The sequence below is a fragment of the Hoplias malabaricus genome, chromosome Y (genome assembly GCF_029633855.1).
Source record: "Hoplias malabaricus isolate fHopMal1 chromosome Y, fHopMal1.hap1, whole genome shotgun sequence".
NCBI classification, from domain to species: Eukaryota; Metazoa; Chordata; class Actinopteri; order Characiformes; family Erythrinidae; genus Hoplias; species Hoplias malabaricus.
Window position 1 is genome coordinate 11,620,167 of NC_089820.1, and position 19,569 is coordinate 11,639,735.

The 19,569-nt window shown below is 38.7% G+C and overlaps 2 protein-coding genes across 2 annotated transcripts; one reads left to right on the forward strand and one right to left on the reverse strand.

Annotated features, from left to right (window-relative positions):
* Positions 1 to 219: 219 nt before the first annotated feature.
* LOC136679642 (heat shock protein beta-8-like) lies at positions 220 to 11,291 on the forward strand. The gene is made up of 3 exons (XM_066658285.1): positions 220 to 724; positions 3,729 to 3,792; positions 9,988 to 11,291. Exons 1-3 carry the CDS (start codon positions 388 to 390, stop codon positions 10,154 to 10,156), a joined length of 570 nt encoding a protein of 189 aa, XP_066514382.1. The 5' UTR covers positions 220 to 387; the 3' UTR covers positions 10,157 to 11,291.
* Positions 11,292 to 14,157: 2,866 nt separating this feature from the next.
* On the reverse strand, positions 14,158 to 17,846 carry LOC136677940 (uncharacterized). Its single transcript, XM_066655663.1, has 5 exons — positions 17,483 to 17,846; positions 16,622 to 16,685; positions 16,396 to 16,516; positions 15,282 to 15,474; positions 14,158 to 14,558 (listed from the first exon to the last, which is right to left on the reverse strand). Exons 1-5 carry the CDS (start codon positions 17,844 to 17,846, stop codon positions 14,158 to 14,160), a joined length of 1,143 nt encoding a protein of 380 aa, XP_066511760.1.
* Positions 17,847 to 19,569: the final 1,723 nt, after the last annotated feature.

Here is a 19,569-nt window from a genome sequence, read left to right on the forward strand (position 1 = left end):
CCTCACTGTGCCCCTGAAGGCTATGCGTTATGTTCTATTAAAATGTGAATGAGTCACCAGAGGGGAGAGGGTGGGACAGATGGGGGGAGCCAGTCAGCGCTTATGGCTAAACTTGGATTTGCCTTGGGGAGGGTCTTTAGCCAGCACTTTCTGGACGCTCGTGTGTGTCAGACTGACCGTATAAAACAGAGTTTTTGGTCAGCAGGGGCACAGGAGGGACGGAAATACTGTCAGATTTCTGGTTAGGACTTTTGCGCACCATTAGCGCTTGCGTAAAAGCGCATGTAAGGACCCGAGGCCAACGTGGAGAAACCCTGACTCTTCTAAAACACAAACAAACTTTTCAGAACACTTTGAGGGCTATTTGAGTTGCTTTATCTACACGCCATGGCAGAGGGGGATTTTTACGCGCTGGGAAACAGGCAGAGGGTTCCCAGAGACCCTTTCGCTCCGCGGTTTTTGGACGACGATTTCGGTATGCCGGCGTTTCCCGATGACCTCTCAATGGACTGGCCGGCCTGGGGGATTCCTCGACTCTCCAGCCGCCGCAGTGCTCCCTGGTCCGGCGGCCTACTCTCCTCTTTCCCGCGGAGACACACAGAGCCGCCGCGCTGCGCTCCGGCCGCGAACACGGACGAACCGTGGAAAGTGGGTGTAAACGTGCACAGTTACAGGCCTGAGGAGCTCAGCGTCAAAACCAAGGACGGCTTCGTGGAGGTCTCAGGTGAGAACAGTATGCCCTGATCTGGCTTAGTAATATATGACTTACGGGAGGCATATCAAGGAAAATTCACACTGCCTCACTTTTGTCAATGAGCTTGCTTAACATAAACACTGTAATAGTTACGTACACAGATCATTTTACACACACTGTTCTTGTGATGGCATTAAAACTACTGCTTATAGACTTTAGACTGGCTTTTGGAACAAAGAACTGATAAATACAGACGTATTTGCCTTAAGAGCAAATTCCTAAAACCTAATTCCTAAAAAATAAGTAAAGGGCAAACATGGACCGTGACTGGTTTTGTGTGGGTACAAACAAAATGCATTTAAGCATTAATAGTTAAAACAAAGTTAAAACAACAGATTCGGACTTTAAATGTTTTAAACATATTCTTAAGACAGTTAGAACACAGGATTGTCATTAAAGGTAATAATACCTTAATTCATTAGTTTGTTTGGCCATAGATCTATCTTTGAAGGTGATATCACCATCTCCACTCGTCAAAAGCTGTAACACATGAAGAGAACATGAGCAGCATTACTAACATTACTTTAGGCAAACAAGTGTCTCTCAGTAGTCTACTAACACTTCTAGGTCTTTCAAACTTTTGCTTTATTCGTGATGGCTGTGTATATTGAAAAAAAAAACCTTACACTTATGTGAAGAAAAATTCAACACCATGTCCAATTTTCTATGTTTAGTTTGGAGTAACAGAGCCATGGCCAAACAACTGTGCGTGGGGCCTCTACCATGACTTGCACATTATGATTACCCCATTCAGACTGACACACCTGCTGAGATCCCTTAAGGACCAACATGCTTAAAAGATAAAATTAGACTAGCAGTATGTCTTTAAATAGAAAAATCACATTCTGTCCTATTGAACTAATAAACCTCCCCAAATGTTGTCATTTAGTTACAGAAGATAAATGAATGAATGAATGTTGCCTACAGTCTAGTTTTCCTTTTTAGTTTGCAATGGATTTAATGTAAGATCACCAAACATCACCAGTAAATCACTTTCCACTGGCTTCAAGATGGCTACTACTGTGTTAGCTATGCTAACAGCCACAACATAACAACTTAATTGTAGCTTAAACCAGTTTGAATATAATCACCACACAACTTTTTTGCCTTGCATTCAGCTAGCTAGCATGAGTAATATTAACTGATATAATTTAATAGCAGGTAAAAGGTGTATGTCATCAAAATATTAGAAGTCTAGGTAGTTGGAAGTGGGAAAGTTTTCTTCATATTTTTTCACACAATTGAATTGGCTAATTGAGTGAGTAAGGGCTTGGGACTAGCACAGAATAGCTAATTTCCACAGACAGCTAATGCTGTGTTTATGTTGTTGCACCCATGAAAGGCAAGCAGCTGTGTAAACGTTGCTGTTGTGATAACATCCACAGTTAATATGTGGAGATGTAAGAGCTTTATCAGGCAGTCTTTTTAAGGCAGAATATATTATAAATTTTAAATATATTTTATCCATTCATCGTTTTAAACCTTGTTGTCCTGTTTTATGTGTATGTATGTGGAGCCGATGTAGTGTGTGTGTGTGTCTGTGTGTGTGTGAAAGAGAGGGAGGGTTTAGGGGTCAGTCACAGAGAGGTGTGTGAGGCACGGGCCTGGCAGCAGGGCTTTTTATAAGTACATTGTTGGTATGCCAGTTGGGTCATTCACTCAGAGCTGCAAAGGTTGTGGGGAGGGGGGCATTGGGGGGTCTTCTGACGTCAGGCTTGTTCTAAAAGTGATCTGGATAATGTCTGAGCAACTGTGGCAAAGTGGGAGATGCTTTTTCAACTTAGCTACAAAGAGAGGGAAAGAATGAAATAGAATACAACAGTGTAAAAGAATAGACTAGGATAGACTACACTAGTGTAGAAGAGAAAAAAAAATTAGACTAGAGTAGAATAGACTAAACTAGACAATAGTAAAAAAGTTTTAATTAGTTTCATCATAGGAAATGCTATAAATATTTGGTTGTATAAGACTGTAATACGGATTTATTTCAGTTGTCATGAAAAACTTATGTCATGTAGCTTTATGGGTTACAGTAAAATATCAGATAAATTAAATTGTTAGAACATAATTTTTGCACTTTATGATTGACCTTAATTTTCCACATAATATGTGTGTGCTTTTGTTTACTAGAAGGAAGCCTAATTAATTTTACACAATTTTCCATTTTTTTTCTCATTGGCTGTCCTGTATTTTTGCTCATGCAAATATTTGTCTAAATGGAACATGTGGAAACTTGTCAATGGGTTGGTTTCTGTGCCATCACAACCACAACCCAAACATGAACTGTTTATGATTTCCAAACATGGACTGTATGGACATGTCAAATATATCATTACTTTCATTGATATTCTAAATACTCTTTATTAGGATGTATGTTTTTTGGGGTTTGTTAGAGGTTAATGGGGGTTGTGGCATGTACATATATGAGACAGGCTGAGGTTGGGTGTGGCATAACTACAATTTAGAGCCTAACAGCTGCAGAGAGAGAGAGAGGGTGAGAGAGAAACTGACAAAGAAAGAGATCAAGAGCATGATTCATAATGATTTTAGCCAATGCGGACGTCTTTTGGCTAACGTAATGCAGTTTTGTTCTCATCCATGTGTGCTTAGCAGTCAAATATCTTTTGTTAGTAGTAGTTTGAAAAATAGAGATGTCTGGCTTCACATTTTAGAGGAAGTGTATGCTAACCTTTAATCTACCAGCTTGGCAACAAAGTATAGGAGTCCTGTTTAATTGGTAGAATTGACAATACACACTTGAAGCGAAAATCAGTGCAAAACCTCCAATATTTTTACTGGAGAAGTAATATCCCATGTTCTTGAGGCTAATAAATTAAATCCTTCTGTGCATGGAAAATCATGCTAAACAGTACAAGAAATGGTGGAGTTGTCAACCACTAGCCAATGTCAGCAATTTAACTCTGATTTGTTCCTGAACTCTGTGCTAAAAACTGTCATGTTGTTCCCTCTGCAGGAAAGCATGAAGAGAAACAGGACGAGGGGGGGATTGTGACAAAAAACTTCACAAAGAAGATTCAGTAAGTTTGACACAGTCTTCACAATCTTCATAGAGTAATAGTTGGACTGTTATGGTCCTTGATTTTATGATGGAAATGGAAACTCTAGGTTGACGCCTTAAAGTGTTTCTTATTTCACTGACTCTCAAACTGGTTCATTGGGTTCTTAGTGTTCAATGTTATAGAAAAATGTCTTTTGGTTTCCTTAAGAACATGTCAGACATGTCTTTTTAGAACTTCTAAATAAGATATCTAGGTGTAAAGAACTTTTTTTAAATGTAAAGAACCTATAAAAAATTGACTTGTATTTTGAAGAGTAGATATGAGCAAAGAAATTGAGAGAGAACCTTTGTAGTGCTCTGCACTGTGAAATATGCGTATGCTGATTTTATTATCCAGATAAACCATCCGCTTTTCTGTGTCTGTAAAACTGTTGTGAAGCAGTGTTCTCTGAAGTAATGGTGCAACACCCTGTGCCTTAGGGATGTGTTGGAGTGCTGTTTGTGATCCAGAACTAATCATTCAGCGTCAGTATATTGGGTGCAGTGGAACTATCATCAATATTCAGTAACTTTGGGATAAATTTGAGTGGTGTTTCTGACCCAGAACTAATTATCCAACATCACTTTCATAATCTTGTGGCTGAATTTTATTATATAAAAGAACTAATCTAAAGGTAAAAGCTCTAATTGCAGACAATATTGGGCCAAAAACTCTCTTAACACTACTTGCCCAACCCTGCTGTGTAGTAACTAATTTATTCCCATTACACCCACACTCTTTTGCCCATTTTATGGACTGAAAACACACAATGGAGTGAATCGAATTTAAGAAGCTGAATCAAGTTTGTTAAAACCAGAAGCTCTAAACTGTGCAGTCTAAGGGAACTCCAAGACTAAAATAGACTGATCCACTGTATTTATAGCATTTTCACAGCAGCTGTTATGGCACTGGCACAGAATACTTCTGTTGATCCATGTGGGTACCCTTCTGCTAAATCTTCTTAGCTCCTCTGTGCTTTATAGAAAATGTCACTCAGTCTTCAGCCTTGTTCTGTAACTTGGCTGATTTTGCATCAAGTCTGATTTATTCATTTGAATAAATTCATACCCATTTTCTGAAATTAATGGGTAATAGATATTTTGTGCCCCTCTGAAGCAGTAATAACCTATACATTTCTGGGATGTTGGAATACTGTTGTGAGGACTTGACTGAATTTAGCCACAGCAATATTTTTGATGTCAGATACTGTTGTGAGATGATTAGTTCTGGATCACAAAAACAGATCTACACGTCATCTCAAAGGTAATGAATGGAGCCCAGTCACTCCGAACAAAATAGTTCCACTGCTCTAAAACTTTGTGCAATACAAGCCAATGTTTGACATTGATCATGGTGACCTTTGGCTCACATGTAGTATTCCAGAGGATCTCTTTTCATGTCATGCATATATATATATGGGGATTACACAAATCTTTAAACGTTTTTGGCACCATGACTTCCCCTGAACACTTACAATTGACTCGAGCACTGACAACAATTTCGACAACTTGTCAGTATTCCACAAATGAGAATTTCTGACAAACGCTTATTGGATTTGTTTAATTTCAGCATGACAAAAAATGTAAATCATTGTTTTTTTCCACATAATTAGACACCAGGCATAACTTAAGCTACAGTTTCTTCTTATTTCTTATTTTATTAACTATCAAAAACTATACAGTGATCTCTAAGGTTTATTTGCTGCAGTGAAATACAGGCAATATTCTGATCCTTAAAACCTTTCTGAGATGTCTGTTTGTAGGATTCATATTAGCTGTGTGTGTGCGTGTGTGTGTGTGTGTGTGTATCTTTGTGAGTGGATGGTTAGTGAAAGTCACTCCGTCAGTGTCTTTATCACAGTGGAAGGCCAAATAGAAAAAGACCTTTTCATGTTGAGTCAGTCTATTAGTACTTCATCTCTCTCTCTCTCTCTCTCTCTCTCTCTCTCTCTCTCTCTCTCTCTTTCTTCCTCTGCTTCTCCATTTTTGCTTCTCTTTCTGTTTTTGTCTTCCACTTCCTTATTATTTTGTGGTCTCTTTCTCTTTCAACCTGTCTCTTTCTCTTAATGTTTCTGTCTATTTTTTCACTCTCCCTTTTTTTCTTTTCTTTGTTTTCTGTCTTTCTATTTTTCTTTCTTCCTTTTTTACTCTAAGATAATTTCTTTGTCTCTCTTTTCATTCCCTTTACTCCCTCTCAACTACATCTCTCTTTTTCTCTATTTCCCATTCTCATTAATTCTATTGTCTCCATCATTTTTTTTCCTTTTATTTCTTTCTTGGTCTCTGTTTTTTTCTCTGTTGTTATCTCTCCATATTTTCCCTCACATGTTTTCTTGCATATCTCCATCCTTTCTCCTTATTTTTCCTCCCTTCCTCTCTTTCTTGCTCTTGCCCTCCTTCACTCTGAATCATTTCAGATGGCTGCTGGCAGTCATACAGAATCAATGTGTGAGATGAAATAATAATAAAAAAAACCTCCTCTTCTTTGCCGGAGGTAAACGGAATAGCGTGCAGCTGGGAGCCACATTCTGCCTGAGTGATGTGACTTTGCCTTGCTGTGCTAGGCCTCTGAGTGAGAGAGACAAAGAGAGAGAGAGAGAAAGATGTGCATTCATGTAGATACACACACACACACATACACACACACACACACAAATACAAACACACACTGGCAATCACGAATGCTGTGGTTTTAAACCTGACATATCTAACAGATGTTTTAAGCCAGCGGACAACCACCCAGGTCTTGGCAGGAGATGCTCTTTTGCTTAATCTTTTTTGCTTTGATCTGCTGCCCAAATCCCAGTTTATAGAAATGTCTCTGCATGAACTGGCAGGGCTTGTTCATTGGTTCTTTACATAATTAAAAGCTATAATGATATCTGAAATTACTACAAGATAATCTGCTTCACTCTAATAATTAACTTAAAAACAACAACTTTTGTAGGAGAACCATACACTTGGCATTCCATGAAAGTGAATATGCTTTCATTCATAAAAGGAAAATACTGGTTTTTCAACTTGAGTCAAAGCTGTTAGAAGATGCTCCATCACTCCACCATAGATTATATGGACCAAAGACCAAAAAGATTATATAGTTGTTTGTACACAGTTCATTCATTTTAAAATACTCACTCAGAACAAAGCTAGCAAAAAAATAATAATGATTAAAAAAATGTATTAGAGCTGGGTTTCTCTCAGGACAGTGATTAAATTATCTATGAGTCAGTTGCTTCCCCACATGCACCTCAGCTGTGGAAGAATTCTGTGTTAGCCTTCTCGCATCATCCTGCCACAGTGGTGTAAATGGATTTTAGCAGCTTAATGCTAATTGAATGATGAGGGGCCACTGGAGTCTGCCTTGAACCTGCACTGGGGGGTTTATATTAGAGCCTGGACACTTGGCAGCCTGCTCAGAAACTCCACTGCCACCTTATTTGGTCAGAGTGTTTTACAAAGCCCTGGGTCTCTCCCTCTGTATTTCACTGGCTTTATCTGTCTCTCCCACACAGTATGTACACTCTGTTATGGTGGAGTGTAGAGGAAATGGGTAACTGTTTAGCCCAGTTCCTTGGAGCCCAAGTATGACTCTTTTGTTTTATTCTATATGTTTTTAAGGAGGCTTTGTTCTTCTCATTGTTTCTTATGGAGGTGTTTGTTTCTTGATTTTTGTCTCTGTAGCCCACTATGGTACTATGGTACATACTATGGTATTTGTAAACAGTCTATGACAGTTTACAACAGTCTATGAATTAAAATTCATCAAATGAAATTACATTCAAAATGTATTGATTTTGAATGATTTTGAAGTAATTTTCATAGCACCAAATATTGTTCAAACCGTATCATAATGAAGTATTTAAAAAAATGTAGACACCCTTTTCAGATTTCTTAGATTTGATTAAAATCATTATTGAATTTTAAGAAATCTGATAAACAAACCTGTCATGTTGTTGGGTCGAGGGACAAGGAAGAGAGATGGAGGTAGGTGCGGGAGAAATATTTAATGAAATAAAGATACAAAGACAAGATACAAGAGAAAGATGCAAATACAAATGTCACAATAAAGAAACTAAACCAATAATTAGTGAAACCAGTAGAACAAGAGTGAATACTAAGACTAAATCAAAGACAAACAAAGCTAAATGGTGCCCTTTGCCCTGCTCTGTGCTGTATTCAGGAGGAGAAATAGACTTGTATTACTGTGTTTTCTGTGTAAAAGTGTTTCCTCTACAATTAAATATATACTCTCGAATGTTCTGTATACTGTTAGGATTAGGATTAGTATTAGCATTCCCGTCTTTTGCATTTAATTATTTTTCAAGAGTTACATTAACATTCTATTCTAGAATGTTATGTTCCAATTAATTCCATCTTCTGTACACATTCTAGAATACTCTGTACCAGATATTTCTATTCTAGTGTTTTAAATTATATTCAGTGATGTATTAAAGGGTAAGGACACATGAAGCCTTTTTTATACCTTTTAAAATATCAATCAGGGTTTACTAAACATTTTTGGTCTTCAACACTTACCAACATAAAAAACACAAATAGATAATAGATCTAAATAGGTCTAAACTGGATGGTACATATGGCTTCCTTGGTTCACCATAGCTTTTAGATTAAATGTCACAGTCCTACCTCATAAAGCTAGTCACATCCTCCAGGTATTCACTGTAGAATTCCACTAATAAATCCTTAGGGCTTACTCATCACTTCTAACAAGCCCTTTCTAGAATGTTTTAGAAAACTCTATTTTTATAATTACTGGTACCAAGGTCAAGATACCAGTAATTATACCTCACCTTCCGATTCTCAAATCTTCCGCATTCACACAGTAAAAGGGCCAATGATAAACTTCCAGTGACAAATGCCTGTTCTAGAATGTTCCACACTTCAAATGCATTCTTTAGAATGTTGAATGATCAATATTTATTTTCTAGTATGTTTCACACCTCATTTTTACATACTAGAGTATTATTTCACATTTATATTCTTAATGTTTTGTTTTTCTTGTGTTCTATAATTTTGTGAATGTTGTGTAAGTCTTATTCCACTTCTCGAACCTTCTCTGCCTTGCATTTGAGTATGTTGCAATAGGAGAGGAGCTGGGGATAAGCTGTGCATGACATCACCCTTCATTCATGTCTAAAGCATGTTCCTCCCTCTCCCTGCAGAGCTGAGTTTATCCAGCCTCCTAAGCATCAGATTCTCAATTTCTCCTTCTCTCTCTTTCTCTTGCTCTCATTAAACTGGCTGGTGCCAGTCTGGCACATTGATTAGGAGAGTTTGCAGATGGAAATTTCAAGTGATAACTCTGCATCAGGCAGCGATTTGTGGTAATTGGGAACAGACTCTATTACTCAGCACCTGCAGCTCCCACTTTCTCCTCCTCTCATTCGAGGAGATGGCACGTACATCATTTACATGAATATCAGGAAATACATTATGAATTATCTTTTCACCATGAGCTTGTTGGAAACTTGTTTAAAGACAGAAGCAAATGGGAAATATGAATACTTTGCTTCAGAAATTGTCATGCACAATTGTATTACCAGCTGACATGATAAGAAGCTCAAAGTGAAAATAAAGGAACAAAGACTCCTGGTCTAGTCTAGTGTTGGTTTTTCATAGATTGTGGCTGTAATTTATGAGAATATAATTTAAGAGCCTATAATGTTGTGTATTTTATAGAGTTACTAAAGCAGCATGAGTCTGTCTGAAGGCTTTACAGAGCAAGCTGCAATTACTGAAAAAAAAAAAATTCAGGACACACTTTGGCTGAAAACTGAAAAACAGTATATAAACAGATAATGTACATTCTGGGACCTAAGTTTCTTTGAAAAACTGTACACACCACCTTAAACAGTGCAGCAGTTAAACTTGGCACCTAAGCTGTTTGCATTAATGTGAGCATTATGTGTCAGTAACAGCTTCTTTTGTAAAGATTCAGGTCTCTTTTGACTGCCGAAGCACAATATAAGTAAGTGAGACCAGCACAGTGCTCAGAGTAGTTAGTCACGGTGTTCAAATGACCGTCTCTCTCTGTATTTCTATCAGTACATCAAAGAGGCGTGGTACATCTAGTATTAAACATGAACCATATAAATATCAAATAAAAGACTTAAAATGTGTCCAGTTATAACATTGCACATTGTTTCTTGTGTTGTAGGATCCCAGTGGATGTGGACCCCCTCACAGTCTTCGCTTCTCTTTCTCCGGAAGGTGTGTTGATCATTGAGTCACGGCAGACCCCTCCTTACTACCTCTACAGCACTGAAACCCCCGTAGAGCCCACAGATGAGCCAGAGGCCAAACTGCAGGAGTCCACCATGGCATAGAATATGTTCCAGCAGCCCTCAATATGATCAGTGTGGCCTGTCTATTCAGTGAAGGCCAAGCGAACCTGATTTTTGCTCTAAGCAAATACCTACTGCAACTCCTTACCTGAAATGCCTTGTGATGAGCATGATGACAAATTAGCAGTGTCGCTGGGATTCCACTATGCTCCTGGAAGTCTGCCTTCCTACAGAGCTGTGTTACATTTATATTTACATTTACAATATTTGGCACATGCGTATGCAGAACAAATGTGTAACGATACAGATAGGCCAATATAGTGTTAAGAGGTCTCTCATTGGTATAGTGTTGTGGTCCTACAAGAACAGGGTGCTGTGCCAACTAAAAATCTTGCACCCTTCTTAGTCCAACTAATCAAGAAGTTCTCAGGATATAGCTGATTATTGTGGAAGCAAACTTTGAAAGAAAGTGCCTTTACAGTAGGAAGGTTGTTGATCTGTGTGTTAGGGGGAAATTAGTAAATTACAAGTGATTGGATGAAAAAATGAAAAAAAAAAAAGACATCCTTAATAAAGCAGAACTGATTAAGCCCATATTATAAATGTTGTGTTCTTCTGGCTAATGTTTTGTACGACACTCTGTAGATCTGCAGATTTTCAAGCAAACTTCAAGATTACCTAGATGCTTTCATTTGTAGATTAATGTCTGATATATTTTTAAGTTCATTTAACAAGCTTATAGTTCTGCAGTCACCTTATGATAGATCAGTTGACATGATAAATGCCCTGAGGGATCATAAACATAAACACTTGATCTGTGATTGTATTACTGATTTTGCTACTGTAATTTGCTACTGTAAGGGATGAGTTGCCAAGACAGGGCAAATTGCAATGATGATCATACTAAAATGTACTAAACCTCTATTACTTTAAACATTATCTCTAATAACGAAGTTGCTCTTGAACTGAACTTGCTTTGTACTGAACTGCACCAATATCAAAGCAATTCCTGGATAAGTTTAAATATGTATTCAACATCCCTTTGTAATTTTGGATGGTGCCCAAGTTGCATCATTATTTGGAAAATACTTTTTTCTTGTGTGATGTGTTTTATAACTAAATTTATTAGAAGTTGCTAGCGTTTTATTTATCTACAGGAAGCTGTGGAGGTCATTTTGAAGTGGTTTTGTCAAAAGCAAACAATTTTGTTTTTAATTTCCTGTCACTGTAAATATACAGTTTGTTACTCATAAGAAATGATATGAAATAAAATGTCTTACTAAAATCGCCTCATTGTTGCTTTTTTAAAACAGATTCTGTTGTACTTAATTCAACATAATGATTCTAATAATTTTAACAATGGTAGATAGTAATGGTCCAGCACTCTTTGATGACTTTCCTTCTCAGACACATTAAAGACCCTGAGCTGTTTCCAGAAAATTCTGTGACTGCTTTTATCCTTCCTTCGTACTGCTTCTTATAGTTTGGAAGCTAGGGGAATGTGGAAGAGGAATCTACAGGATGAACAGAAAGAATGAATATTAACAGGGAAAATGGGAGATTATGCTACTTTAAGATCATCAACAAACCTCACGCTCCTTTGGAAAATTTGGTTCCAACAATCCTCCTCAAAGAAATTTAAAAGATAAAAAAACATTTTTTCCTTCATTACTTGTACAGGGAGTTAGATGGCATCAACAAAGCAATTCCTGAGTCACACTGGACAAGAAAACTAGGATTAATAGAAAAAAAGTAGTAACATTAAGGGTTTTTGGAGCCAGCCCTATTAATTGCTGTTGTGCTTGGGCGAGTAAATCTCCAACTTCTGCTGGGCTAAGTAACTAAATGTTTTAGTTTCTGCTTATTGCACTTGTTCGTGTCTTCAAATAAGAACCGCCTGTAAGACTAATAAAGCTCTACTCTCTCCCTCTTTCTGCCACTGTCCTCTCTCACATCTGTGTCTATTGTTGGCGGTGGTTTAGAGCGAGTAGGCCGAGTTTGGGAGCCTGTCCAGAGGAGTTGTCTCAGTAATTGGGTGACGGATTAGTGCGGGGCTTATTCAGAGCGTCTTGGCTCACACACAATCCTATTGCCATGACGATGGTGGGAAAGCAGTGGAGGACAGTCTTCTTCCTCTGCTTAACTGACCCATTCTCCCACTGCACGTTCCCTTGCCAGCTTAATCAAAGCTCATCCTGGCACTCTGCTCTGATCAATTGGTTTGGGACTAGGCCTACACGGCCTGGGTTTCCTTAGGATGTGAAACAGGGCCAGAGTCAGAATATGTATTTAGAGATAGCATGTTGCACAGTGGCCTATAGACTAATAAAACAAAAGCCAGAAAGCTATGACAACATGGTCACAAGGACAACACCAGTATATCAAGTGAAAGCTTAATGAATTCAGGATTCTGGACTTCAGAATTTTGGGCAATAAAGTGTGGATTTTATCAAGTAAACCAATAAAAATGTTTTCTCTACATAACATGCAGACAAGCTTTTAATGATTGACGTTAACCTACACACCATCAATGCTTTTTTTTAACCAGCACCATTTGGATAAATACTAGAATCTGAATATTATGATAACTCCCTCTAGAATCTGAATATTATGATAACTCCCTCTAGAATCTGAATATTATGATAACTCCCTCTAGAATCTGAATATTATGATAACTCCCTCTAGAATCTGAATATTATGATAACTCCCTCTAGAATCTGAATATTATGACACTTGTTGGAATTGGCCTCTCTATATATACGCATGTCCATTTTGATGAAACAGGCTTTTAACACCATTTCAATTTGAAAACCTCAAAATAATAATAATAATAATAATAAAAATAATAATAATAAATAAATAAATAAATAAATAAATAAAAAGGAGGTGGGGGGGGGGGGGGTCTGAACATTGTTGTTCTTGTCTTGTAAGACAGCTTAAAAATGACAGCATATCCATTACAAACTTTCTAGAGAATGCAATTTCTGAATGTAAATAAATATAAATAAGTGCCCAAAGTGCACAAAACACTTACAAATAATCTGTCATAATTTTTTTTCTGTGAAAAAACAACTGAAATTTTATTCTAAATTGTATTGGGCCGGATGGCGTTTAGCACTGCGTTTTTTGCTCTGCAGCGCCTGAAGAGCGTCTCTTCTTTTCCCAAGAGCTCCCTCTCCTACCCAAGCCCGCCCGGTTTGTAGTCCCTGCTATGGATTTACAGAGGTGTCACTAAGAGCGGTGAGCGAACCCTTTTTGGATTGCCCTAAGAGTTGAATTCACGAAGGCTTTACGTATAAACTTTTCTATGCCTGTGCACTGGGAGCTCCGGAACCATTACGCAGGAAATAAAGGAACATTTTCTGTGGTGTGGTGAGTGAATAATTCCGGAGTTTTTCCCATGTTTTAGGAAGTTTCTCGACTATTCCTGTAAGTAACTGGTTAAGACAGAGTCTAAAGTGATCATACATGATTAATTTAGTTTAAAGGCTGGGTTTTTAAAGGTCAGTGTGCTCCAGGTGTAAACTGTTTACTTTTTACCACAGTTTTTGTAAACCCCTGAGCCATGGACCACAAGTCCAACAGGATAAAGCAAACAATCAACATATGTTAGCCTAATGTGCTGATAGTTCACGTTCAGTGACGCATGCTATATTGTGGGAATATACACTAACATTTGCTGTGTTGAAAGCTCTGTCTAAACTTGTTTTCCTTTTGAGGGATACATATGCAGATAGCAGGCCTTGAGATGAATAATGCTAAGATGCACTGCTCTACCAGTACCTGTTTCAGCTGTATGAAAGACTTGTAAGAGTTGACATGGATTTTTTTTATAGCAGGAAAAAATATTAATGGGTTTTGTAAGCACAGGGAACCAACTTTTGCTCAAAGGAGTAAAGGAGGCATCACAGTTTGATGTGCTTCAGCTTTATTAGTGCTTCAAGGTTACAGCAGTTTCTTAGACCACACTCACTCTCAATTAAATGATGATTGAATGAATTGAAACTAAGATGAGCAGGGGGTCAATTCTCATTTTACTGGGCTTACATCTTGGTTTGGATCTTTTCCTCCAGAATGACCTGTGCTTGGATATCCAGCTGAGATGGGATTTCCTCTTGAGTTTGCACCATGGTGGGTTGCTCAGGTTCACCTTCAGCGAGCTGCCCCTCCCCTTCTGCCACCTGTTCTTGGGCATCTCCATCTGGCACTGCTTCAGCCTGCTCCTCCACCTGAGTCATCACAGTATCTGGGGTCTCAGCGCCTTGCCCTGTGGACTCTTGCCCTTCCTCTTGGGCCTCCTCTGCTTTCTCTATCTTTTCTTCAGAGATATCTTCTTTTTTCACCTCTTCAACCTCCTGCATCATTTCCGTCTGCTGATCACTTGTCTCCTCTTGCTGGCCCTCAGCAGCATCACCCTGGACCTCGCCTCCCCCCAGGGTCGGAGCTACAGGATAAAATGTGAGAAAACATGTTCAGACTAATTAAAGTGAAATGTCTGCACGATTAATTATTTAAGATGAAAGCAAAGTCACTTTGTAGTTTGATCAAAATACTCAATTTTAGAGAAAGTGTCTAATGGTGAGTATGTTACCTCACTGAATGCTATATTTCTCTATAACTCCTATTATGCTGAATTATTCCTGCAATATAGTTTTATGATACTTTTGGGTTAAACTCGTTTTAAAAAATACATTAATAGCTTAAAGGTACATGCAGGGCATTCTAAAGCAAAATACAGTTAATGGCCAAAGATTAAGTGCACTGGTATAACACACTCCAATATTTTGAAAAGTAAAAGCCTCTACTCTTATGGGAAGTCTTTACAATTGGTGCTGGAATGTTTCTGTGAGAAATGGATAGCACTGAGCCATGAGAACATTAGTGAGGTCAGGCAATTATGGATTTATACCTGTCTAGCCCAGCTTTGTTATATAAAATTAGTCCAACGGTTTCTCTATCGTGAATTATTTTACATTACATCACTCCACTTTTTATGTGCCTCTATTGAATTGAGTCTGTAACATAATTGGTTTATAGGCACAGTAAACTGTTAGATGACCAATGCAAAATGAGCAATACTTTAGTGCCTCTTGTTTGGAAATAGTTTTGTTTATACTAAGCAACAGAGTGAAATAGGTTCACTATTATAGATCAGCAGGTTGGTCACCTGTGGGATGAAGCCTATCATCGGAGTCAGTCTGCTGGGCAACAGACTCCTCTTCAGGCTTTTCTTCAGGGCCTCCTGGAGACACAAGGGAATGAGAAGCATCTGTCTCGCTCAGCGGAATCCCCTCACCTTCGGTGGTCTCCTCTTGCTGGAGGCCATCTTCTTGTTTGTCTTCGAGAGTCGGTGCATCCACCTGTGGCATAAATGGTGAAGTGAGGAGATGAGGAGCTTAAAATGGCACTTGGAGACCTGCTAAATGCCAGAGGCTCTGCACAGCAAAATGATTAATTTTCCAGGGTTGTGGGAAAAGGCCAGCAGTCCCTCCAAGGGTGCAACACACTTCCATTTAATCACTTTGGTTGGTTATTAGAACAATTATGAGACTGGTAATTGGAAAAAGAAGGGTGATTAATTTATAAACTGCCATACAGATTTAGACATCTTACTTTTACAGCAGTAGGACTGCATACCCCTAATTATTTCTGAAATCCCTTTGGCTCTGGTAGAAAAGCATATTTTGACTTTGAAGCCAATTAACTGGCATGGAGCTTTGGTGCTGCAAAATTGACTCAAGGAAAGTACAACGTCTTGTATTGGGTAAATAATTGCAACACTTGCATCCTCAGAGCACGGTGAAATGCCTTCTGTCTGGGCAAATGTTATTTTTCCAAACACCTGGACTCTCTCTGGAGTTTCTCTCTCTCACACATTCCAAAAAACCCGTAATTGGACTCTTTCTCCTAAGGCAAAAAAATATGAATAATTGCTGTCGGCTTACAATACATAGCAGGTTAATAAAAAAATAAAAAACTTGTCAAAATAATATACTGTGTCCTTTTAATGTGTGAATATGGAAACTCAAAAACACACGTTGCAGGTGGATTGGCGACTCGAAAGTGAGTGTGTGAGTGAATGTGTGTGTGTGTCTGTGTTGCCCTGTGAAGGACTGGCGTCCCCTCCAGGGTGTATTCCCGCCTTGCGCCCAATGATTCCAGGTAGGCTCTGGACCCCCCGCGACCCTAAATTGGATAAGCGGTTACAGATAATGGATGGATGGATATGGAAACTGACACAACACAATAACAAATTGTAAAAGGTTCACTCTGGGCTTTACCTGTACTGGAATAGAGATATCAGCTGGCAGGGGAATGCTGGTAAATTTGGCTTCAACTGTGAGAATTCCATCTCCACTCACGCAAGAGTATATAGTTTCTGCAGCTACTGCCAGAGGAAGCCTGGTGCAATGACAAATTAAAATCCTCATTAATATTATGTTCTGGTCAAATGTATGAATCTAATGGGATTTATTAGCCAACACCTCAAATTACATATAGACTCACTTATATTTCCTTACGAAATGTCTAGAAATGTAGCCATGTTCGTCTTGCCTTTCCTCATGTTTTCCTGTGGGTTAAATGCAGGTTAGGTTTGGATGGATAGAAATTGGATTAAATGAAAAACTAAAAATATGGGATAATGCTGGACTTGTTGTTTATGTGGCTTTCATGAATTTAGAAATGTCAGACTCTAGCTGCGCCCCTTCTTCTGCTACATGCTCCCATCTCCAATTAACCTGAAATTTCATAAGGTTGTTCTTAGACATTTTCATTATAAGATCATGTCTGGACCCATGAGACTTTACCCATTTAGCTGCTAAAGAACAAGTGGAAAAACTCATTATTCGGAGTGAGGCCCATTAGGTTGGAAAATGAGTAAAGGTAGAAAGGTTAGAAGGTACTTTATGCAAATTTGCCATTATTTTGAATAACTATGACTATTTAAGGTTATTTTGGATACATTTAAAGTTGTAGTGTATACTGTATGTGTATAACACCTTTATGGATATGATATATCATAGCATATATAGCCAGTTGAATGCTTATTCATAGTGACTGAGTAAATGTTGTGTATGGTATTTTGAATAATTTATACTACCAGAAAAGGTTCATTTTTGGCTTTAACAATATTATAAAGGACTCACTTTTGTAACAGTGAATATTTAGAAAAGAAAAACATTATTGCACTTTTTTCCTTTTGATTGATTTTGTTTTTGTTTTTGTTTTTTGTTTTTTTGTTTTTTTTAATATTGTTTCTTACCCCCTCCTTTGCTTTTGACATACTGTTTTTAGGCTCTGGTGTTTTATAAGGCTTTTGCAACAAAGCAGTAAAAAAACTAAAACATGTTTATTATCATGGCTTACCTTCGACAACCAGGAAGCCGCTCTGTGTCCTGAGCATTAGCTCTGATGGGGCAAAATGGTTGACGTCCAGACTGACCTTCCACTTGCACTCGTCTGAGAAAACCTCAGACACTCCTTCGCTGATTTCCCTGTGGACCTTCAGGCTCACAGACCTGGAACCTCTGGAGTAGCCTGACCAGGAGGAACTGCCAAGCTTTCTAAAGAGGTTCTCCATCCAGCTGAAGTCTCTGGAGTCCAGCAATGGAGGAAGACCAAAATGTTGGTTGAAGAGCAAGCTGGGCTGCCATCCATAGCTTGAGGGCGAGCAGGTGGCCTCCCAGCAGAACTGTGGCTTGGTACTTATGGGTTGGGAATCCTCTGCCATGCTGAAGGGAAGAAAAGACCAGAAATTGAACAATATTGGATGGAATCAGGCTCTTCCTAAAGCCTCAGATTATCTGACGAATCTGTGGTGCTGGGGAAAGTCTTCCCAAGCCTTTAAATACCCAGTCTTGGCCTTTTAGCACTTACTAAGCAGTCCTGCTGATGCCAGACAAGGAGAATGTAGGGAGCAGGTGACGGAGAGTTAGCAGGCACTCTTGCTTCGTTCTTGCTTAGGCCCCACTTTGTTGGATGCTAATTAGAGATATTTATAGATGTGAAGATAAAATGGCAAATAGTTGGTAGATGAGGCAGGGTGAACTCCTGTCTAAGAAGTCAGCAGCCAAGATAAGCTTTGTCACTTATCAGTGATCATTATCGTGCAATAGAGACTAGATCCCAACTGGCAGGCCATATTCAGGTCAATTAATTGTAGTTTTTTTCTGGTATGAAGAAGCAAAATATGAAAAAAATAAGTACAGTTTGTTTACAACACCTTTGATTTTAAGCTGCACTTGTAATATTCATTTGTGAATATAGTCATTTCAATTTCCATAAAAGTCATGTCCATTTATTCTTTAATGAGTATGTTTGTGTGTGTGTGTGTGTGTGTGTGTGTGTGGACTAAGATACATATTAATCATTGTGAAATTCTAAATATGTGCAGTGGTCTTGTTGGTGATTTTTTGGCCCACAATATGTTCACATATCACTTAGGTGTAAGTGTGATTTGTTTATTGACATGACCTGTTGAGTAGAATCTGAGAAGAGACTGAAGATTAGAGCTAGAGCCTGTTCCAGAGCAACTGCACATGAGCCTTAGGTCATCACATGCAGTGCCAAAAGTTGACTAGAGGGCTATAAAGTTATAGGCTGGGCAGCTTTGGAACTATTCTCTGGAGCAGTGGAGCTCTTTTACTATAATCTGAGCCTTTAGGATGAGCTGAAATTAGTTTGTTGACCCGTAACTAATCATTCAACATCAGTACCAGAATTCTCAAATGCCCTCAAGTTTGCAAAGTTTGCATTCAAATCAGACATCCCACCCTGTGAAAACTCATTTCAGGAAAACTCATTTCCCTCCCTCTCTCTCATATACATATATCTTCAACTCTTCTGGGAGTGCTTTCCACAAGGTTTAGGAGTGTGCTTATAGGAATTTTTCTTTGAGAAGTGAATTTGTGATGTCAGACACTGATGGCTTGCAGTCTCTGCTCTAATTTATCTTAAATGTGTCTGCTTGAGGTCAGGACTCTGTGAAGGCCAATTAAGATTTTCCACACCATATTCGCTCATCCATGTCTTTATGGACCTTGCTTTGTGCACTGGTGTGCAGTCATATTGGAACAGGAAGTGGCCATCTCCAAACTGATCCCACAATGCTGAGAGCATGAAATTGTCCAAAATCTCTTCTTCTGAAGCATTAGGAGTTCTATTCACTGGATCTTTTATGGGCCCAGCTTCTGAAAAACAGTCCCACAGCATAATAACCTCCACCAAAGTTTACACTTGTACTCGGTTCTCCTGGCAACCGTCAAACCCAGACTCGTCCATTGGATTGCCTGATGGTGAAGAATGACACGCTAGTCCAGAGAACACGTCTCCACTGCTCTAGAGTCCAGTGGCAGTGTGCTTTAGGCCACGGTGTCCAACGCATCGCGTTGCACTTAGTGATGTACGGCTTGGATGCAGTTGCTTGGCCATAGAAACCGATTCCTTGAAGCTCT

Coding starts and splice junctions, on each gene's coding strand:
- LOC136677940 (XM_066655663.1), bottom strand. CDS start 17,846: ATGGCAGAGGATTCCCAACCCATAAGTACCAAGCCACAGTTCTGCTGG. Junction 15,475..16,395: donor ATATCTCTATTCCAGTACAG/GTAAAGCCCAGA, acceptor TTTATGCCACAG/GTGGATGCACCGACTCTCGA. Junction 14,559..15,281: donor TGATAGGCTTCATCCCACAG/GTGACCAACCTG, acceptor TTTATCCTGTAG/CTCCGACCCTGGGGGGAGGC.
- LOC136679642 (XM_066658285.1), top strand. CDS start 388: ATGGCAGAGGGGGATTTTTACGCGCTGGGAAACAGGCAGAGGGTTCCC. Junction 725..3,728: donor CGGCTTCGTGGAGGTCTCAG/GTGAGAACAGTA, acceptor TTCCCTCTGCAG/GAAAGCATGAAGAGAAACAG. Junction 3,793..9,987: donor AACTTCACAAAGAAGATTCA/GTAAGTTTGACA, acceptor CTTGTGTTGTAG/GATCCCAGTGGATGTGGACC.